Genomic DNA, 23,603 nt, shown 5'->3' on the forward strand with positions numbered 1-23,603 from the left:
CAGCTAGAAAAATGAAATGATATTTAGCATGTGTTGGGAGTTAAGGAGTTCAGGGAAGTTTTAAAAAGAGAAATACTCAAATGGAATTGATGTGAGCCACACTCATACTTCTGGGGCTGACTGCCTGCAGTGGTCTGAATTCCTTTCTCCTTTGCCCCTCTGATAATCTGCATTTTCTCATCTATAAGTACGTTAGAGAGTGAGAACCTGAATTCCCTTTGGTCTTAGAATATTTGTAATAATAGAGTCTGCATTCTTCACCTTTCTATTTTTTGAAATATGTAGGATTTATGTCCTTTGAGGAGGCAAAGTATGATCTATAGGCTAAATCTGGCCCTCTATCTCTGCCTGCAAGCGAAGCATGGATTTTACAACTTTTAATGGTTGAAAAAATTAAAATAATACTATTTAATGACACATGAAAATTACATGACATTCAAATTTTGTTGTCCATAAATAAAGTTTTACTGGTCACAGCTACACTCATTCATTTAGATATTGTCTATGGCTATTTGTCCAATACAATGACAGAACTGAGTAGTTGTGACAGAGGCTGTATGGGCTGCAAAGCTGAAAATATTTACCTTCTGACCCTTTATAGAAAAAGTGTGCTCGCCCTAGTTTATATGATACCTTTAAGTGCCAAGATATTGAAAACATCCAGGCCTTCTAGAGCCTTTTTCTAAGTTCTTAAGATGGGGGTATTTGTCACACAATTCCCAAGATCCCTTAGGAAGACGATCACTTCTGAATTGGGAGCAAAGTTTGCATTTCCAGGTTTGTTCCTCCAATTTCTCCTGACAACATTTCCGTCACTTACTGTGCGATGTAGGTAGTCATGCTGAAAGCAGGAGACTGAAGTGCCAGAGGGGATTTTGTGATGTGAACAGAGGCAGAGGCTATTTAAATATTTGAAGAGTTTCCCCTTGTGACCTAAAGTTGGGAAGCCCTATTTCTGCTGCCTAGTGCAGAATGGCTTCTTGCAGTCCTTAACATGTCCTGATATTTTGCAAGTCAGACTCATCATCATCTTCTCTGTGTGGTCTGGGGCTCTCAGAGGCCACAGTGCTTTGAGATAATTTAAGATGGTTTCGTTAGCTGGAGCTTGGTAATAAAAAAGGCAAAGCTGAGGGTTATTCTGCACGAACCAGTTAGCATCACAATGGCTTAAGGGCTTTGACCCCACCCAGGAATAACATCTTTCAGAAACATTTCCCTGGTCTCAAGGGAGAAAAAACAGGGAGTGTGGTGACTATCTCAGGACCCCTGGCCCTCTCTCTGCATGGCTGGAAACTTTCTCAAAGCACGTGTTCAACAGTAATATCTAATATGTAAGATGACACATCTTTCTCATGATATTACACACCTTGGTTCAACGAATACCTCTTGAATGCTAATTATGGGCCAGGGGATGTGTTCAGTGCTGACAATGTAAATGGTGAAAATAACACAGTCTTTACAGAGGGTTATAATTATATCAGTGTTGTTTTATTTCCTAAGCTGGGCAGTAGGTATTTAATCCTTATCTTTTGTACCTCTGGATTATTTCATAACAAGAAATGAACCAACAACAGACAACACGGTCTCTACCTTTCATAAGTTTACAATGTCGTTTCAGTACAATGGTGGTGTGTGCAGCCACTGAATGTTAGAGAAACACAGAGGGATGTTTCTCATTCCTCGTGGTGACAGTGGATTAGTGAAGATTTCCCAGAGAGATAACATCCAAGATAAGTCTTGTACTATGGGTAGAAGTTAATCCAGAGAAAGAAGGAGAAGGGCATGAGGTTCAAAAGGAACGGCGCGAGCCAGTAAGGGTGTCAGGAGGCAGTCCAGTGTGTTATTTCAAGGAGGTGGGAATTACTAGATCATAATGGGGAGGTAAGCTAGTGAGGAAGGAAGGATGCAGGTCCAAGGCAGCTGGTTTTTTTTTTTGTTTGTTTTTTTTTTCTGTACAAAACAGCTTATCGTGCATTCACTTAGGAACTGATGAAGGAATTATAGTTTGATGGACCTTTTTGGAAGCAGTGAGGGGAATGGATGGGGGTGGGCCTCCCTGAGAGGTAGGGAGGTGAGTTAAGTGTCTGCAATGTAAGCTTTTATATGTAGAATGGATAAACAACAAGGTCCTATTCTATAGCACAGAGAACTATATTCAATATCCTATGATAAGCCATAATGGAAAAGAACATATGTAAAAAAGGATATATATAACTGGATCACTTTGCTGTATGGCAGTAATTAACAAAACGCTGTAAATCAGCTATACTTCAATAAAATAATAAAAAAAAGAAGTGTCTGCATTTGTTGAAGCAAAAGATGAAAAGATCAGTGGTAGTCATGACAGAGAAGAACGGATTCAGAAATAGTTAGGGGGTAAAATTGGTGGCAACCGATTATCTCTTGGACATAGGTGATGAGGGAGAGGAGGGAGGGAGAGGTTAGTAATGTAGGAGAATGCACAGACACATAGTCTCAAGTAACTTGTATGAGAATTTAGTACCACAGGAAGAAATGCAAAGCTGTTACTCAAGCATCCTTTTGCATTACGCTCTGGGCATGTCTGTGTGGCAGCTGGAAGCAACCAGGTGCTGGTTTAAATTTCCATGGTTTATGGTTTGGGGACGCATGAGGTAAACAGATCCGCTGAGACCACAAAGTATGCTTAGGAGGTCTGATGCATGCTTAATGGCTTCTCTTTTGTCGTCTTTGCCATCTTTGCCACATCTCTTTTGCCACTTTGTCTTTTTTCCTTTCAGGGAAACTGGGCCAGAACATAACTTGTGTAAAGCATAGATGGCCTATCAGGGAATCCAGTTCTAGATGCTCATGGGAGGAGAACAATCCAATGCCAAGACTGTTACAAATATTTCCAGACTCCACATTCTCATGTGATGTGTACAGATCACTAACACGTCAATCCTGCATCTAATCCTAAAGCACCTGGAAGATGAGAGGATCTTTTCATGTTTTACATTCCAAGAGGAGATTTGGCCCAAATGTAATAAGGACAGTCTGTTTCAGAGATGGAGAGGCATATGGCTTTACAAGAGAGGGGACTCAGTTGGTTATCAACTATTCCAATAGACCACATAGAGGTTACTGACTGGAACATGGAAGCTTAATAAATGGTTTTGAATACACAAATAGATGCAAAGTGATCTAGTCTGAGCCAGGGAAGAGAAATATTAATTTTGGAGTGAACAATTAAGCCTTTTGAAAAGCAAAAAGGAAATCCCAACATAAGATCCCAAAGTAAAATGAAGTATGAAATCTGGCAGTGTAAGGAGAGGAAAAGACACCACACCTGGAGCAGACTAGTTCTTCTTAGCTGGGACTGCAGTAAAATGGGCTTTCTGGAATGCTGGAAACCAGGAGGCAGGTGTGCTGTACCAAAAAACCAGGAAAGGATTCTATTTTCTCCCTTTAGATTAGGATGGGCCCGTGCTGATGCTGAGTTTGGTTGAAGGAGGACCAAGAGAGAACAAATTTTGTGAGAGTTTTTAAATACCTGCTTTTGATGGCCAGTGTACATTCTTCAGGAATTATTATACAGGGCAACAAGGACATAGCAAGAATTGAACTTTTCAGACTCAGCAAGGGCCAACATTTCATGCATAGTTTCACCAGAAGCTTCATGAGCCCCATTAAGGACTCTGGTAGCCAAAGGAAGTGACTGAAAGATAGGCTTCATTCACTCTGATTTAGGTGGCCACCCTGCTTCTTATACAATTATGTTGCTTTTGCTAAGAAACTTGATTTAATTTTTTGAGTGGAGGATTTCTTACTGTCAGTCTGTAACCAATCTGAGATGCAAGTGGCATAATGATGGGTTCTGAAATGTTTGGGTGGTGTCAGAGGTGGGATTTATGTGCTGAATTACCAATACAGTTTGATTCTGGAAATGGTGTCAGGAAACCAAGGGATGAATCAATGAGCTAAAGAAGTGTGGGAGGAAAGCAGAGAGCCTATGGCACGAGATCATGAGGTCACTGAGGAAGATGTTTTGGGGGAGTGTTGAATCAGTGGAATTAGCTCACTGTACCTTATCTTCAACCTAATAGGATTTGTAGATGACTAGAGAGGGATGAGCTAATGACAAGGTAGCCCAATGTATAGTTTCCTACTCTCTACTGTGTTATCCAAGAATGCAGTGATTGCACCACCCCATAAAATTGAAAAACTAAGTGGATGGGGAGGCTCTGAGGAATCTCTGTAGCTCTGCCTGGACTGGCAGTCAGTTAATTTCTAGCCAGAAATTATCTGACAGGGAAAATTAGAACTCAGATATGCTCAATTCTCCCTGTCAAAATGGTTAAGATAAAAGGGATGAAGATTAGAAAAGTATTACTTTTAATTGTAGCTCCATTTTAACATGTGTGTGTAAATCCTGTTTTTGTATAGAAGCCTTAAAAATGTGAGTTTGAAATTCCATGACTTTGAAGCACACTGATTGCATTAAGTTTTCACTGGGCAGGGCTTCAAAAATTCATCTGAACTTGAAACAAGTTGTTTTCTAAATGAAAAATTAAAAATACTTAATTGAGGAATAAAATTTCAATTGGTAAAAGTGTAACATTGTTTGTGTCTCAGACGTCATTATAGGAGAAGGTGACCTGGCTGGATTGGAGCCAAATAAGATACAGGGTGAGGCTGGCAACATGCCTGGCATCTCCAAAGCTATAAGTCTTTGGAAGCACAATTTTACCTTTTTTGATTGTTTTAGAAATTAGACTTTAGGGCGCAGCTTCAGGGTGGGAGGACAGTTGGACCCGTCTCTCATTATTTGGTAAAATAACAAAAGGTGAGGCAGTGTTGTAGGTGAAATACTGTTGTAGAAGGTGGTGGGATGTTAAAAAGACAGTATTTAAGAAAAGGACAATTTGTTGGATTGGAGGAGAAAAGGTATAAGAGTTAGTAGGCAAATTCCTGGATATGAAACTAACTTAAATAGGGCAGGTTGGGAAAGGAATGAGAGTGTGGGATCAGTGTTATGGGTGGAGCCATCAGTCCCAACCTGATGCGACTCTGGTCCTTATCAGGAGGAAGTTGAAGGTTGCTCACAGAGCCTGCTAGTGCATGGTCTGGACCAAAGACCAGTGGCTCGTCATGGAAGTGATAGTAAAATGGCCTGGGGTACAAGGGCACAAAGTTTGAAGCAGTCAACGATTCTGAAGCAGTAAAGTTCCTAGAGATTGCATGGAAAGACCCATCCTGAAATATATATGACATGGAATACACTTTGGAGAAGTATATTGTGATCACGGTCCTTTGACTTCATAAACTAAAGAGGATTTAGTCAGAGAGCCAGGAGGTGAACTGTAGAGAAACAGGCTTTCTGAAATGGAAATCTGGAAGCAGAAATTTTGTTCAGAACATCTGTGCACTGACTATTAGCCCAGATAAGAGGTGGTTTTATAGATGCTAAATCTGGGTTAAGAGTCAGGAAATCATATTCTCCTTTTAATTAATATAAATATACATACATCCCAAATTTCTGAAAATGCATAATTTTTATACTATATTGTTTTATCTTCTTGGGTATATATACATATATATTATCTCTTGTGTATGTTTATGTATATTTATGTATACATATATGTATATACATATATGTGTATACTTAAACTTTTTTTTCTAGAATGGTTGGCATAAGTCCTGAATCCCTAAAAAAATAAGGGCAGCAAAGTATCAAGAACTGAACTTTCCACTGAAGTCCTGTCTTGCACTGATAGTGTCACAGGGAAGTTGAGACAGCCGTTGTCACGTTCTTTGTAATCTAAGAAAAATTCATAAAGTTCTGAATCCTTGATTAATTAAATTGGCAACCTAACCTTGCCCTCTTGGGTAAGTTGTGTGTGTGCAGGTACTCTGTGTGTGTATCTTGCTGCTAATGCCTTCCCTCCCTGAAATACTGAACACATCCCAGTTTCTCTCCGTCTTGGGTGTGGGGAGGGAACAGCACCTGCTCTCTGGACTCAGCAGATCTGCAGGCCCTAACCTACTTTCCCCCTATTGTCATATCTAGTCCCACTAAGAAAGTCATAAGACTACTATCTGTTTTGCATGTAAGGAGAATAAAAGACAGCAGGCCCAGCAGCAATCCTAGAAGGACCTTGATGAACCAGTTCTCCGCTGTGTCAGTTTTCTCCCTCATTTCTATGACCTCGCTCTTCTGACCTAGAACAAAATCTCCACCTTGGAATGACTCCAACTCCAGCAGGAATTGGTTAGAGACATTCAAGTGCAGAGAGTCTCTTACCAGATGCCAAGAGGTCATTAATGAGCACAAGGAACTTCTCATCAGCTACTTGGGCGTCTGTCATGAGAAACACGGTGCTGAGATTCTTTACCCCGGCTTTCAGGCACAAGCTGGCCAGGTCCGCCTGCAGAAACAACGTCAGAGATCTCTGAGAAGAGGGCTTTCCTGATAAGAGACCAGCAATGGGAGGGAGGGAGGAGTGCTATCTTGCACTCACAGGCCGGAAAATATGCCTCATTCCCAGGCCTCGATCCCAATAGAGGTGGGCAAGTAGAATAAATAATGATGAGCTTTAATTCATACAACCACTGTGGCTCCTGAATTAGCTTCTAGAGCTCCTGCTTTGTGCAAACAGGTAACAGCTTTCCAAAGGACAGAGATGTTCCCCTGTTCATCTGTGTTACTTATATCATCATACAAATGAATGGCTTGCCCCGGGAGGCAAGTGATTGCTCTTGGTCCTGACAGAAGAGTCATGTACTTGGGCCTCCTGGCCTAGGGGATGAATATATCATATAGTAGCAGAGTCTTATGTCCTTATGGCTAGCTCCAGCAAAGACTTTTGCTGTTAAACAATATATTGGGGAACGTACACACACACACTCGCACATACGCACACACAATCATTTGGTAGGAACTTACATCCATTCAAAACTATAGGTAGATGAAGTTTGGGGCTAGGATGCCAGGCCCTGAATTTTTCCAGCTTGGTCACTCTTGGTTCCTTTGATGCATCCCTTTCCCGAAGCTCAGCCATTGGTCCGTAATCTTAGTCATCTCTCTCTCACACGACTCAAAGCTCATTCTATATCAGCCTCATACATTTCCTTATAGCGGAGCTTCCTTTGTGTCCAGATAATTCCCCTTTGACATTAATAAACTTCCTTTTAGATCAGTGGTTCTCAACCAACGCATTTACAGAATCACTTAAGACAGTGTTTCCCAGCTCCCCTTAGAATCACCCAGGTTACTTTCAACTGTCCTGATGCCCAGGCCAATCCCCAGAACAGTTAAGTCAGGATTTCTCGGGGGTGGGATGCAGGCACCACTATTATTTGAAGGGGATTCCAGTACATGGCCAAGGTTGAGAACCAGTGTCTTAGATCATTCTGTAAATGCATGATTCTCATGAGCACTATCTTGTCTTTTCTTTTTTGGAAGCACTAAAGATTGACCTGATGTGAACCTGGAGTATGACCTTAGATGCGGCCAATCGCAAGAGGCTGAGCTGTGGTTTCAGAGCAGCAGTGAGCCGGACCAGCGGAGAGATTATGAAGTCGGGTGGGCGGGTCTGGCTCTCTGCAGGCTGGAATTCTCCCAGGGACAGCAAGAGCAGCATCTTGATGGAAATGACCTCATGACTCCCTACTGGGCCTCTATTGTTGGCCATGGATCAAAACAGGGGGCTGGACAAAGTGACCTCTGAGGGTCGTATTTAATGCCTTTCTCCACTTTCAGGGCGTGCACCGTGGCTCCTAAGTGCCTTACGTCTCTTCATGTCACTGAAGGTCCCAGCGGCTGGTGGTTACTGAACCCATCCTTTAATATATGCAGTTCTTATAAAACTCGGGCAGTATTCCTTCTGTCTGCTAGGGCCGCTGGAGAGCTGTGTGCTGAATTTGATGTAGATGTGCTTCCGATTTGGGTGAGAGCTGAGGCTCTACAGATGCACCTAAAGCAGCTGAGGTCTCCCAGATGCAGACCTTGGGAAGGTTGGTGTTCTCAGGGTCTAAGCACCTCCAGTCACCAGCCCAAAGTCTAAGAAGAAGGTGGACAGATGATTAAGGGGAGATTCTGGGCGAGGGAGCTGAAGAGCTAATGCAGGGTGACAGGGAGTCGTGGGCAGTTGGGGAGAGACAGAGCCTCCCCCCCGCAGCTGCCCGGCCCCCTACCTTGAAGTCAGGAATTTGGTAGCCTCTCCGCAGCGTGATCTGGAATACATCCATGGAGCTGATGAAAGCCGCGAGCCTTGTCAGACTCTGCTTGCCACTCCCCCCTACGCCAACCAGCAGAGCGTTTCCCCGCGGGCACTCCAAGATGCGATTGATGTGGCAGCTGAGGGAGGGAAGCAGAGGCACAGGCTTTGATCAGACTTCCCTCCGTGAGGAGCAGGCATAATGGTCCGGGTGAGGACTGGAGCCCTCCTTGCAGGCACATCCTGGGCTGAGCTTGGGAAGAGGGCGTTAAATTGTCCCCAAACCTCGCCTCACCTCTTGCTTGAGGGGACTGAGGTCGCCCTGTTCTGCTTTAAGCCAAAGCCTCTGGTGAAGCAGTGGTGGTGGAGGAAGAGCCCAAGGCAGCCAGGCAGGATTGGAGGGCATGTGTGATGCTGACAGGAGGGACCTGGGTTTATAGGTCTAATTATGGCCGCAGGGTAAGTTCCTAGTAAGACACTTTTCATGACTTTCGATAAATACTGAAAAACTGGCCCCCAGAATGGTGGCATCAATTTCTTCTCGGGTAGAAGTGATCAAAAATTGACTCTAGGGCTTCCCTGGTGGCGCAGTGGTTGAGAGTCCGCCTGCTGATGCAGGGGACCCGGGTTCGTGCCCCGGTGCGGGAAGATCCCACATGCCGCAGGAGCGGCTGGGCCCGTGAGCCATGGCCGCTGGCGTCCGGAGCCTGTGCTCCACAGCGGGAGGGACCACAGCAGTGAGAGCCCCGCGTACCGCAAAAAAAAAAAAAAAAAAAAAAAAAAAAAAATTGACTCTATGATACTGGAGGGTGAGAATATGTTAGACTGTGCTAGTCGAATGTGCAAGTTAAGCCGGTATATTCGGGGATAACATAACCAGTGATGAAGCTGCTGTGGAGGGCTTGTATGTCACTAAATTTATGTAGTGACATTTTATTCCCCTAAATACTCAGAAGGTATTTACTGAGTACTTTTAGCTCTTTTTATGATTTTACTTTTTCGTTTATAATTATATAGTTGTGATACTCTGTCTTGTATCAGACAGGTGTACACTTCTCTTGCTCCCTTATTAAACCATGGTTTCTAGACATCTGAAGAGTGTGTACACTCATCTTGTTTTCTCTGTAGTGCTAGCACATTAAAGGCATTCAAGAAATTTTTGTTAAATGTAAGCAGAACACCCCAGACCTGATACTCAGCATCACATTTGAGGTGAGGTAGGTGCAAGGAATCATCTGCTTTGTGTCTACATGAGATGGTGCCTGGCTACAATGATAAAAGGAGAAAATATGGTGCTAAGATATCCAGGTCCTCTCTTCAGATTCAAAAAAAGAGGGGACAGGAATGAATTACTGAGGAGAGAGGCAGGCATGGGGGAGGAGAAGTCCAAGTAGGTTCTGCGGGCCACCCAACACCCAGCTCTATTCTGGAAGGCCTGAACTCTGCTTAGCATGGTCCATGCTATTCAATATCTAAATGGAAATGCATCATTAGTGCTGAAGTTTCCAAAGAAGGAATGGTTAAGTCTGCAACTGTCAGCACTGGATTCCAGCTGGGGATTCATTAACAACCTCTGACGAGGGCAAAGGACTCTGCATTTAAATTACAGAATCTAAAAAGAAGATCAATATTCTAAAGGATTTCTGGGCCAGAAAACCAAGGCAGTCAGAGTTAAGCCCATTACTGAGTTTCTGGGAGATTAAAAACAAAAGCTGAAAATGTACCACAGCACAGCTGGAGGAAGCTGGCTTATTGAAGACTAAACACACACACACACACACACACACACACACACAGACACACACACAAACACACACACATGCACGAGAACCAATAAGATGCACAAAAGAAGGGGCACAAGAGAAGTACATCTGAAGTTCATTTTTTTGTTAATAAACGTGAAGCGATTCTAAGAGAAAAAAGAGGAGGCAGAAAAACACACATCGGAATGAAAAAACAAAGAAAAAGTAGACGGAGATAATGCCAAAAGCAAGGGGAAAGATCTAGTGTGAAGCTTTCAGAAAAAGTAGAACGAGAATGTGCTGAAATGGTGAAGGAAGTCAGTAGGGGAGCAAATGGTGCTTTTAGGGAAAGAAAACAACGGCGCAAAGATAAAGATTAACACCATGGACTGCTTAGTAAGTGCGAAGCACTTGTCATGGAGGAGGAAACTGAGGCTTGGGGAAGTTGTGTCCTTCGCAAAGCACCACCGCCAATTAGTGGCAGAATGAAGATTAGAACTTGGGCCTGGCCCTTGGGGCTCCTGGGAGAGCGCGTACAGACTCGTCGGGGCACTGTATGGAGTAACGCCGATAGCTTAGTCACCTGTGTTTCTCACCGGGCTGTTCGGCATCCCGTTTGCCGGTATAGGAGGGGAATGCTTCTGCTTTCTCTGCGGGTAGAGGCAACAAAGAGGATCAAGGAGCCCCCGGGAGGGGAGGGAAGGGCAGTGCAAGAAGGAAGTCATGGGACATTGATATTTTAAAACAAACGTACAGGAAATTATACATCCAGATACATTTTCTTCTTCCAAATTGTCCCCCTCAAGGCAGTTCATTATTCCAGTTATTTTGCCATTGCTAATGCAGCTCAGGTTTCTCTTTGGAAACTATCTTCAGAGTCTGGTTAGGAGCCTCAGGAGAAAAGCCAGTTTTCATCGTCTTATTTTTTCCCTAAGAACGGTATTAGGCAGTTTGATCACCCATGCTGGAAACCACATTGACTGAATCACTTGCTATTCTCCCAAATTACGTTTACCCTGAAAAGACAAGGATTTTCTTCAATTCCAAGACTATGACACAGGCTCTGGCAGCTCTTAGAGAGGAGGGAAAATACTCCCTGAAGTTTCACCAGTGAACAAACACCCTAAAACCCTTATTACTGACCATCTACCACGCACCAGACGCTGTCCAAGGTACTGGGGATTCAGCAGTGAGCAAGACAGTCTGTGTGTTCAAGGAGTTTACACTGGATTAGAGGAATGTATGAAGCATTGTAGTGTGATGGTCCTGAGCGGACACTCTGCATGAGTGTTGGCTTTGGCTTACCTCTTCCTGGGGTGTGTGTGATGCTGGACAACTTCCCTCATCTCTCTGGGTATCAGTTCCCTTACTTATAATATAGGGATAATAGTAGACCTGACTTTCTTCAAGGTGTTTGTGAAGCCCAAGAGAATTGATGCAGGCAGAACACCGTGCACCAGCCCGTGGTGAGCTGTGTTCAGTGCGGGTCTCACATGTCAGATCCAATGCCGCCTCCTTGGTGAAGCCTCCCTCACCACCCTATTTACGACTGCACTTACCTCCAAGGACTCTCTATCCCTTTTACCTTTCTGTTTTCCTCTGTATCATTTATCCTAAATGATGTGCTAAGAAATTTTACTGAGTACCTGCTATGTTCCAGACACCGTCCTAGGTATTGGGGATCTAGCAGTGAATAAGACAAAGATCCCTACACTCATACTAAGACCATCTAATCAATAAATAGGTGTTGGATGGATGGATCGATGGCTGTATACAAATTAATAGAGTGATTAATCATGACAAATGTAGCAGGGGAGTCAAATAATATAAGGTAAGGACACAGCAGTGACAACCGACTTTAGCCAGAGGTTGGTCTGTGGTGACTTTGATAAGAACTTCTTTGTTCAAGTGGTAAGAAATGGATCAAGGAACAGATGAGAAGCAAGAAATTATGAATAGTAAAGGCAACCCTTCTGATGAGTTTTTCTTTGAATAGGAGCTGAGAAACAGGGGTACGGGGTGAAAGAGATATAAGAGTCAAGGAATAGTTTATTGTTTTTTTGATAAATGATAATATGGCATGTTTGTATGCTGATATGTATGATCCAGAAATGAATGAATTGATGATGGGGAAGAGGGAAGAGAAGGAAAGAGAAAAGAGGAGAGAGGGAATTCCCTGGCAGTCCAGTGGTTAGGACTTGGTGCTTTCAGAGCTGAGGGTGTGGGTTCAATCACTAGTCAGGGAACTAAGATCCCACAAGTGGTGAGGCACAGCCCCCCAAAAAAAGAAGAGAGAGAAGAGGCAGGGAAGGATCATTGCAGGAGGGAGTAAAGTCACTGAGAAGGTGATAGGAGATGGGAACCAGGGCACACGTGGAGGGTTTGGCCTCAGGTAGGCACAGGGATGGTTCCTTAGCTGAAATAGTACAGAAGGCAGGACTTGTGGGTGGGATGCAGGTGGGATACAAGAGAGGCTGTTCAATCTGATGGCAGAGAGATGACAGAATTGTCTTCTGGCTGCTTTCATTATCTCAGGAAAATTGTGCTCATTAATTGGGAATAAAGAGAGGGGAGAGATGTTAGAAGCTTGACGAGAGAAACGTGTGATGCAGTCATCACACAAAGGGGAAGACAGCAATCTGCCCAGGGTCATAGAGGAGGGTTTCTAGCAAAGTTGAGGGCCCACTTGAAATTTGTTGCTGACAATCGCAAGAAAATCAAGTCAACATGATGATGGTTTTTCTTCAATAATCTCCATATGTTTAGGGGCAGGTGTGGAGAAAGAAGATAGTGAGGTTTAGCTAGAGTAGAGCTTTGTCACATGGATGCAATGACAGGAAAGTTAGGGGAGCTTGTACTGGGTGATGGAGTCTATGGTGGTCGAGGAAAGTAAAGACATGGTGGACAGAAGGATAAAGGAGTTTGAGAAAGTAGGTGGTTCCATGAAATGAAGTCTTGATGAAGTTTGAGAATAGCTGGAATGTATTTATTTGCAACAAAATGGATGGACCTTGAGGGCATTATGCTAAGTGAAATAAGACAGAGAACAGTAAATACTGTATTATTGCCTTATATGTGGAATCTAATAAAACCAAACACACAGAAACAGGTCAGATTTGTGGTTGCCAGAGGTGGGTGGAGGAATTAGGTGAAGGGGTCAAAAAGCAGGAACTTCCAGTTATAAGATAAGTAAGTTCTGGAGATGTAATGTACAATACCATGACTGTAATTAACAATACTCTATTGTGTATTTGAGAGTTGATCTGAAAGACTCTCATAACAAGGAAAATAACTACCTGAGGTGATGGTTAGCTAACCTTATGGTGGTAACATTTGCAATATATACTCAAATCATTATGTTTTACACCTTAAACGTATACAATGTTATATGTCAATTGTATCTCAGTAAAACTGGGAAATAAGTATAGCTGGAATAAAAACTAGAGCAGGTTAGTGGAGGGGTAGAAGAGACAAATGAGTGGAATGTTTGAATTGGAGATTTTGTATGTGGGTTTATTATTGATGATGGAACTCCTAGGGCAGGAACACGTGAGTGAGTGGCTGAGGTGGGTTGTAAGGAACATTGCTGGAGCTAAGGAGGCCAAGGAACAGAAAGACCAGGTGACACACAGATGCCAGGAATGAAGAAAGGGGTGGCTGAGGAGAGAAAGTGGTCCAAGCACTGAGGTAGGTGGTAAATGATGGGGAGCAACGGGATGTCAGCAGATGACAGTGACAAGGAGGGGTGATGAGTAGGGATGTCCAGGTACTTGTGCTTCAAAAGAACTGGGGTTCATAAAAGATAAAAGGAGAAATGGTTTAAATATGCCACTGGGGTGGGGTAGGGGAGAAGGAGGGTCCGTACCTCTCTCTAGGCCCTGGGGTGCATAGAATGGGGAAGAAAAAACTGCTTTCCTCAATGCAGGGTTCAGTTAGGTTTCAGTTAGAATTCATCAGTGTGGAAGTTCAGAGAAGTTGAAGATAAAGTGGATTTTGCTATTGGAGACTCTGGGTAGCAGGGGGCAGGGTGGAGAGATTGTAGAAGGCAGGAGGGGTGGTCAATGCACCTCGGATTGCGGAATATGAAGAACAGTATAGGATTAGCATCCGTGTGAGTATAAACTACCTGGGAGGCTTGGTGACTGCTCTCCATGGTTCACTTGACAGCAGCAAGACTCAAAAAGAGAGTTAATTTGTGAAACATGTGCACTTAAAACCTTCCATCTCACTGGACTAGTATGAGTTGAGAGTGCAGGTCCTGAGCTGCTCGGTGCCTTATTTTATGACCTCCCATTTTCCCTTGGTGTCACCATGATCAGGCCCAGGACTTAAATGGCAGACAAGGAAATAAATCCAGTTCCTTCCGAGTTCATCACGATGCTGCCCCGGCTACCGCCAGTGGCAGAAGCCACAGCTGCTGCTCTACCAGCCGCCATCTTGACCTCCATGGCAGAAGCAGTAGCTGCTTTCCCGTTTCATCAAAGTGTCATCAAATGTCCAAATGAGACCCCTGACACTGGGAAGAGGAGACAGCTGAGGAAAGGCACGATGAGAAGCACACTTACACATGGCGCATCGCGTCCTCGAAGAGAACCAGGTCCATCACTGTGTTGACTTTGTTGTGGTTCTCCAGGGCCTCCACCAGAGTCTGGGTCAAAAGTTCCCACGATTGTACAGGCATGTACTTGGGCTCCCCAATACCATTTGCAAAATGGCAATACATGTTCAGGCTTTGGGTCTGTTCCACTGTCTCTTTGAGATCCTGGTGATGGACACAGGGACAGGGACCCTCCTTAGTGGCTCTCAGTTCTGGTTCCACACAGAGTGGAGACACCTCACTTGCATTTTCTCTCTGAGCATGCTCTAAAAATTATCAGTGCTGCTTCCAACACTTCCTTTTTTCTTGAGAAGCCCTTAAAATGTGTATGTTTAACATTCATTTACGACGTATGAGAAGTCACAGATGATGTTGGTTATTCCTTGTGGGCTGAGGATGGGACATGGAAGGTGGGAGGTGCCCTTCCCTCACATACAGTAAGAGCCCTGTCCGAGCAGAGCAGTGGAGGGGACACACGGGTGCATTTCCCTCCGCAGGGGCTCTTTCACTAGGATTGGGTTGCACCAGTTCTCGGCCCAATGGCCTCACCTCTCCCACATCCATTCAGACAGGTCTTGCTTCCCAACCCATAGCAGTGCCATAGAACATCCTTTTCTATTTCCTGTGAGACTGCACACTATAGGTTGCCAGCCCCAACGTTATAGGCTCAACCCAGAGGGCTTGGTTTCTGAAAAATGTGCCATGAGCCGTCCTTAGGTGACTGATTCGTTTATGGGGACAATGCTAATATTAAAACATTGACAGCAGAACCCCCATTTATAAAACATTTTTAAAGATTTGGGCTTATTGTGTGTCAGCCCTTGCCCACAGGACAGACCTTAGCATGTTTAATAAATACCCAGTAAAACTCAACTGACTTAAAAGATAGGGGTCTATGTCTCTTCACTACCAGTCTATCCTTTAAGTTTCCAAGAGGCAGCTAATTTTTTTTTTTTCATTCAGAAAGGAACTATTTACTTATCAAACGCAAATGTTTGAGACTTCAAGAGGTGGAGATTGTAGAGGAATTAAGTCCAAGAAAGAAAGGTTTGCTAATGCGTAAGTAGGAATTTATGCCAGCATGAACAATTGTCCCCACCTGCTGTTCTTTGCTAAGGTTCAGAATGGAGGATCCACCTGGGAAGGGGGAAATCAGCATGCTGTTCAACAGCAGAGGCATTACCCAGGGCATACATCACTGTAGGGTTAGCCTGTGAGCCCAGGGGACAAGATGCATCAAACCTAATGGAGGGAGGGAAAGTGAGGATAACAGTGACATCTACAAGAAGCCAGGACTGCTGCTTGGTTATAAGATGAAAGAAGTAGAAAGAGTTAAATATCAAAGAGTTATTATATTTTGAAGGTGGTTTCAGGGCCATAGAAAACCTTTAAACTATGCTGGCTTTGCTAGATAGTAACAACAAATGTCCAGACATTTGGATAAGATTTAATGTGATGCAGGAGAGCCATTCTTGCTGGTTGAGGAAAACATGTGGGAAAGGGATATGGGAATACATCTACCTAGTTTGAAAATGGGCTAATATACTGGGAAGCAGTTCTGATGGCAGTCAATTTACACTAATGATCTGGCAGAAGAACAACGGAAGTGCAGTTCTGAAAAGCCTGGTCTACAAAGACTCTCTGATGAACAAAACAAGGCTCTGATTTTATGATCACAGCCAGATGTGTAGAAGGAAGAGAGAAAACCAACCCACCCAGTGAATCAAAGATTTCTTAATAGTGATGTTGTATCATATAATGGCCACAAATAAGAGAACTTTAAGCTTTTAACGGTGGAAACAGGACTGTATCAATTCCGTGTTGGAAATTTGGCAACTTTTCTCTTTTTTATTGAAGTATAGTTGATTTACAACGTTGTGTTAATTACTGCTGTACAGCAAAGTGATTCAGTTATATATATATATATACACACACACACACACATTCTTTTCCATTATGGTTTATCATAGAATAGTGAATACAGTTCTCTGTGCTGTACGGTAGGACCTTGTTGTTTATCCATTCTATATATAATAGTTCGCATCTGCTAATCCCAAATTCCCAATCCACCTCTTCCCCAACCCTCTCCTCCTTGACAAACGCAAGTCTGTTCTCTATGTTCATGATTCTGTTTCTGTTTCATAGACAGGTTCATTTGTGTCATATTTTAGATTCCACACATAAGTGATATCATATGGTATTTGTTTTTCTCTTTCTGACTGACTTCACTTAGTATGATAATCTCTAGTTCCATCCACGTTACTTCAAGTGGCATTATTTCATTCTTTTTTACGGCTGAGTACAGGCAACTTTTCTTTAATACCAATGCAAAGATTTGGTGTAGCCAGGGTGCTTCAGGTTGGCATTTTAAATGTTGTTGGGGAAGGATGATGGCAGTATTAATTATATCTAGGTCTATGATCAAAAGGATGTGTTCTTAGTAGACGGACCCACGTAGGAACTTCTATTTCAAAGACTGAATGTTGTTATTCTAAAGTGCTAGCTCAGACCAACTTAAGAAGACAGTCAGGGCTCATGTGCAGAGCTAACAATGAACACACAAATTGGCAAATTCTACGATGCTCACGGACAGGCAGCTATGATGTGAGAGTGCTGAACATCAGGCCATTTAAAAAGGATGGGACAAGTGCAGGAATTTAGGGTGTTTGGACTAGTAAAGAGCAGACTGAGATAAGTTACTTAAAATGCTGTCCAAACATTCAAAAAGCTGTCATATAGGTTGGAATAAACTGTATATACCTTCAGAGGTGGACCCAGAATCTTATCAGGAAAAAATATGGAGCTAAACCTAACAAGGTGAGCATAGGGACAGCGTGGTATATTTAAATACAAGATTTGATTATTCTAAGTTCAAGAGAGGATAGATAAGCAGTATGTGTGGAAAATCTGGTGCTCTGTTCAACAGAAAGCTCACTGTTAGTTGTTGGGTAATTTTGACACTAAGAAATGTCATAAGATCTTAGGCTGTGTTAACATATACCTGTGCTCTCCTGGGTATATTCTATCAATCATTCATTCTTCAAATTATTAGTAGGTTTTATGTAGGGAAAAGAGTTTTAGGGTCTAATATGTTTGGGAAATGATGCACGAATCAGGCTTATTCAAGATTTTCAGGGCTTTAATGTGCTGAATGTACTGTATATTTCCAAGAGAGGGCTATAATATGAAGTATTTTCTCATATATCTTGCACAATGGAATACTACTCAGCCATGAAAAAGAATGAAGTAATGCCACTTGCACCAACATGGATGGAACTAGAGATTATCACACTAAGTGAAGTAAGTCAGAAAGAGAAAGACAAATATTATATGCTATCACTAATATGTGGAATCTAAAATATGACACAAATGAACTTATCTATGAAACAGACTCACAGACATAGAGAACAGACTTGTGGTGGGTGCGGGGCGGGGGAGGGATGGAGTAGGAGGTTGGGATTAGCAGATGCAAACTATTATATATAGGATGGATAAACAGTAAGGTCATACTGTATAGCACAGAGAACTATGTTCAATATCCTGTGATAAACCATAGTAGAAAAGAATATAAAAAACTGAATCACTTTGCTATACTGCAAAAATTAACACAACATTGTAAATCAACTAAACTTCAATTTAAAAAATTAAAAACAATAAAATGTTATGGGGATAGGAAAAATATGAAGTACTTTCTCAACTTATTTCATCATGGATACCTTCTTTCCAAGGAGTATATTGTGGTACAACTGTTTAGCAAGACACATTTTGGCAAACACAGTTAACAAAAATTATAGTATATAAGAAGAGGGGAATGATGGTCTTGATTTTGGTCAGACCCCACTTGGGTTGTGTGATGAAAGTCAGACACCATGACTTCAGAGGGGAGAACTGATGGAAGAGTAATACAGATGATGTCAAATTGCTTTGGGTTTGGAAATAAGTCTTGTCAGAAATGGCTAACAGAACAGAGGCTCTTTGGCCTGGAAAAGCGAAGACCAAGGAAGGACAAGATAAATGGTCTTAAAATATTTGAAGGTTTGTCATGTAGACCTAGGATTAGTAGACAGGGAAATGAATTTCAGAGAATTATTTAAATAAATCTCCAGTCTTTAAAGTTGTTCCAAAGGTCCAAATTTCAAAATCGTTCTAAATTTCCAGCCATTTGCCATTCCAAAGTGGCTGCCTTTGGAAAGACAGGATAGTGTATTTCCAAGGATGCTGGCGCATTATCTGGGATGACCAATCTGAGCAATGGTACTGAGAGGCATTAATATAGGACGAGGATTGGATCAGATGGGCTGCACAGACCTCACAACACCGAGATTCTATGATTAATGTGTGTCTCTTCTTGCTCCAGCAGTTTTCACTTAGGCAAAATAATGACAGATTTTATTTCCTTATCTAATCCTGATCTTCTTCAATTTATGGGCTAGATTTTTATCACTTGGGTGATCACTTGCATAATCATGATTATTTTTCAAATGTAAATATAAATTCACAGGGTGATACTCACATCAAAAATTTTCTTGATCACTTCTGCTTGGATCTTATCAAAAAGATCAAGATCCTTCTCTTCCACCATCTTATCGTGATAAACCCGATTTGATTCGTGCAGATAGAGCTTTACTAGGTCCTGTGTGGATTTTACACATTCCACAGAGGAGAAGAGAATGCCCTTTAAGGAGAATAAACAGCAACAAAAAATAACATGAATAGCAATTTAAAACTACAACAGTTACAATTGATAGAAGCCAGTATGTGACAGGTACTGAACTAGATGTTTTGCCAGAAAAAGCTCATTTAACCATCCGTGATGCTACAAAGTAATTTTTACAATAGTCATTTTGTATAATGTGAAGTTTGGGATTCAGAAAGACAGGTAGCATGCCCAACGTCATAAGGTAAGTGGCCTTAGTTCAAAACCACACAGTTTTGAAACCAGGTCTATCTGACCTGAGAGCCTGGAATTTCAACCACTACTTTCCAAATCACCACAGTGAGAGGTGAGGCTGCTTCTCTGCTGTATTTCTCTTCTACAAGTACCACTTTGAAAACTAATCTGGGTGATGATTGCTTATGTAAAATCAGAACGATGACATAGAGCTGGAATGAATATAGCTAACCTTCGCAGGCCAGTAATCCATTTATTCATCTCTAGTAAGTTCTCCTTCTCATATACCTCAGGGATCGTTCCAAATATTTACTCTTCTTTTCAAATTTGTCACCTCTCTGTTACTATTAGCCAGTGTCCTATCCCTCTTTTTCAAGGAAAAATGGAGACCACTGAGATTAGAGCCTCTCGATGACTTCAGATCCTATAACTTCAAGCTCATCGATGCCTTGTTTGCCCTCGTTGCTTTCTTTCTTGTCTTACAAGAAAAGGGGTCCTTTAATTGTTCCTCATTATGGACAGAATAATGCTCAGATTCATCCATGTGGCATAAAGATCTGGACATAATAAGACTACCAATCTGCTTCCTCATCACACTTACCATCACTTCCCAGAAAATCTAGATTTCAGTTTCACAAACTGCAAATTATTTTCTAACCCTGAATACTTTTGTGCCTCCATGCCTTCTGCTTTACTTCCTTGGCTCGTCTTTCAAGATCTAGCTCCACTGCTCTCTGCTGAAGTATTCCAGGGCATCTCCTCTCCTGTCCAACAACATCCCTCTGATATGCCCCACATAACCCTTTATATATAAATCTCTATTAATATAGAAGAATTACAAGTTTCTAAAATTACTTTTCTTTGTACAGGTTTGCTTCTTCCAGGTCATGTTGAGTGCCTCTAAATTTTGGAAATAAAGCAATATACTTCCAAATACCCCATGGGTTAAAGAAGGAATCATAGGGAAAATTAAGGAATATTATGAAACGAATGAAAAAAAATATAACACGTAAAAGCCTGCATGATGCAGTGAATGGTACAATTAGAGATAAATTTATAGCCTTAAGATAAACATTTCAGAAGAGGTGAAAGGCTGACAATTAATGATCTAAGTAGCCATGTCAAGAAGTTAGGAAAACAAGAATAAACTTACCCCAATCCCAGAGTAAGTAGGAAGAAAGAGATTATAAAGAAAAGAGCAAATTTTAATAATATAAAAAACATATCAAATAGAGATAACCAATAAAGTCAAACACATAATATTGGTATACTTTTCTTTTCTTTTTCCATTTCTTTTGAAAAGACTAGCACGATTGATAACTCCCTAGTAGGGCTGATAGAAGACAGAAAGAGAAAAACAGAAAAGACACACATAGCCAGAATAAAAAAGAGAACATATGTCAGATAAAACAGATACTTAAAAGATAACAACAGGATACTATAAACAATTTTGTGCCAATAAATTAGAAATTGATGACACTGACATCTTACCACAACTGATACATAAAGAAACAGAAAATGTGAATTGTCTAATATGTATTAAAGAAATTGAATTTATAGGGCTTCCCTGGTGGCGCAGTGGTTGAGGGTCCGCCTGCCAATGCGGGGGACGCGGGCTCGTGCCCCGGTCCAGGAGGATCCCGCATGCCGCGGAGTGGCTGGGCCCGTGAGCCATGGCCGCTGGGCCTGCGCGTCCGGAGCCTGTGGTCCGTGGCGGAAGAGGCCGCAGCGGTGAGAGGCCCGCATACCGCAAAAAAAAAAAAGAAAAGAAAAAAAAAAAAGAAATTGAATTTATAATTTAGTCTTTCACAAAGAAAACTTCAGATGGTTTCATCATTAAATTCTTCTGACATTTAAGAAAGGCACAATGCAGTGTTTTAAAAAATCTTCCAGAGAGTAGAAAAAAAGGAAACGTTTCCCAATGCATTTTTTATGAGGACTTCATAAACTCAGAATACAAGAAGAAAGAGAAATTATAGGAAAACCTTATTAATATAGGTGCAAATGTTATATAGAAAAAAACAGTGAATGAAATCCAGAAAATAAAATAAGTTCACCATGTAACAACTAAGTTGGGTTGATTACAGGAATGCAAGGTTGATTTAACATTCAAAAATAATCTATGTCATTTATCCCATTTATCCCATTTCCAGAAAAAATGGAGAAAAAAATGGATATAATTATTTCAACAGATATAGAAAAATCATTTAAGTTTCAACAAATACTCATGATAAAAAAAAAAACTCTTGGTAAACTATAAACAGAAAGAAATTTTCTTAAACTGGTAAAGAGCATCCACAAAAATCTATAGTAAGCATCACACTTCATGGCCAACTATTAAAAGCTTTCCCCTAAAATTAGGAATGCTGCAAAATGCCACTCTTACCACTTCTCTTCCTTGTAGTGGCAGCTGTAGCCAGCACAGTAAGAAAAAGAAATTAGAAGATTTAAGGGTTGGAAAGAAAGAAATTGTTACTATGATTCATTTTTACCAATGACATGATTGTATATATAAGTACAAACGTAATATTGAACAAAGACACAAAAGGATATTTACCATATGATTCCATTTATATAAAGTACCCAAATAGGCCAAAATAACTTATGGTGTTAGAAGTCCAGACAGTAATTAGCTCTGGAAGGAGGAGAAAACAGTGAATGGAAGAAAGAAAAAGGAGGAGTTCCATGGATGCTGGGAATGTTGTACTTCTTGATCTGAGTTGTGGTTACACAGCTGTGATGACTTTGTGACAACCAAGCTCTATGCTTATGGCCTGTGTGCTTTTCTACTTGGATGCTATACTTTAATAAAAGTTTATTTTAGAAAAAGAGAGAAATCTCATTAGGTCCCTTTGGGCCCACCCACACATACATCTCGGCCCTTCTCCTTCCCGGGTCTCCTAGGTACCAGCCCTGTGCGAGGTGCAGACGGCAGGAAGAAGCCCCGCCGGGAATGCTGACTCCGGGACTGGGTTTTACAGTGAGGGGTGCCATCAGCTGATGTGTATAAGCCCTGTTACAGCCGAACACTCAGGCTGACTGACAATTAAGGGCTGAGTCGATGAGAGCACGTCAAGAGCAAACTTTGCACCGTCTTAGACAGTTTTGTGTAGCACTGAGATGGGAACGGTTAATGATTTCTGCTACTCAGGGCACTATCAAATTTTGTCCTGATGCCTGATTTCTGGACAGAGTGCGTGAAGTGCAGAGGAGGTCTGAATGATTGAGCCTTGGCTCAAGCTGGATGGAGGTAAACTGTGTTCTCCAGGCAGCGCCTGTCTTCCCGGGGACAACACCCTCCCTTATGCTCTTCTGTCAGGCCTTCTTCAGACAAGCAGGGCGGAGGGGGCGGGAGGGGGATGCTGTAGCCAAGCTGTGGCCTTGAAACTCAGCTCTGGAGGAGGAGGGGCGGCGCTGGAGGGAGGCAGGGGCTCTGGCAGGGATGCACTTTCCCCCATCTGGGGCAGGGGGCTGACAGCTGGCAGGCTGCAGGGAGGCCAGGCTGGGACACAGAGCCCGGGGGGTGCCACTCAGGCTGCCTGAGTCCGGAAAAGAAACAGACTTAGCCTCCCATGCCAATATCTCCCCTCCCTGGTTCCTCCTTGACTTTGCACAGTTGCCACCAAAACAGGCTGGACTAGAACCCTCCTTCTTGAGGAAGTGTTTGCTACCCCGACGTCCCGGCACAGTAGAGCTGACCCCCCTAGTTTTTTGATATGAGGCTTCTGATTACCAGTTATGCTGAACATACGCAAGCTACCTGATTTGTCTGTAGCACGGTTTTGTCATTTCTAAATTGGAAATGATCGGTATGTTACCTGAGATGGTTGTTGTGAGGATTCAATTATTAGCTAATAGATGCAGAGGGTGTAGGACTGGCTCAGTAAACGCCAGCTTTATTACAGACTGAAGGCGGACTTTTTACAAGGATCCCCTCTGTTCTCAAATTCCCTCCCCCATCTCACTGCTCGCGACCTCTCCTCGTCACTGTTCGCTTCCACCTACTTGCTACTCCACTAACATGGTTTGTACTTTTCTACCTCCACGGCCATTCATGCCGTCATCTACCAGCTGGCAACTTCTCCGAGCCTCTGTTAAATCGGGATAATAACGTGTAACCCAGAAGGTTGTCGTGAGTATGAATCTCAGGTCACACAGGTGACAAGGCGCTGTCCAGGCAGGAGCTGGGCTGGCGC

At 42.4% G+C, this 23,603-nt stretch overlaps 1 protein-coding gene across 1 annotated transcript in view; it reads right to left on the reverse strand.

The window, feature by feature from the left end:
• The window catches only part of DNAH9 (dynein axonemal heavy chain 9), a 304,275-nt gene that overhangs the window by 108,219 nt on the left and 172,453 nt on the right, over positions 1 to 23,603 (reverse strand). Inside the window, exons 42-45 of the mRNA XM_032616402.1 lie at positions 19,030 to 19,191; positions 14,485 to 14,681; positions 8,155 to 8,317; positions 6,263 to 6,386 (exon numbers count right to left, since the gene is read on the reverse strand). Of these exons, the coding sequence (XP_032472293.1) occupies positions 6,263 to 6,386; positions 8,155 to 8,317; positions 14,485 to 14,681; positions 19,030 to 19,191 (646 nt within the window). The remainder of the gene's footprint in view (positions 1 to 6,262; positions 6,387 to 8,154; positions 8,318 to 14,484; positions 14,682 to 19,029; positions 19,192 to 23,603) is intronic.

Source organism: Phocoena sinus, chromosome 20 (assembly GCF_008692025.1).
Source record: "Phocoena sinus isolate mPhoSin1 chromosome 20, mPhoSin1.pri, whole genome shotgun sequence".
In the NCBI taxonomy this organism is placed as follows: domain Eukaryota; kingdom Metazoa; phylum Chordata; class Mammalia; order Artiodactyla; family Phocoenidae; genus Phocoena; species Phocoena sinus.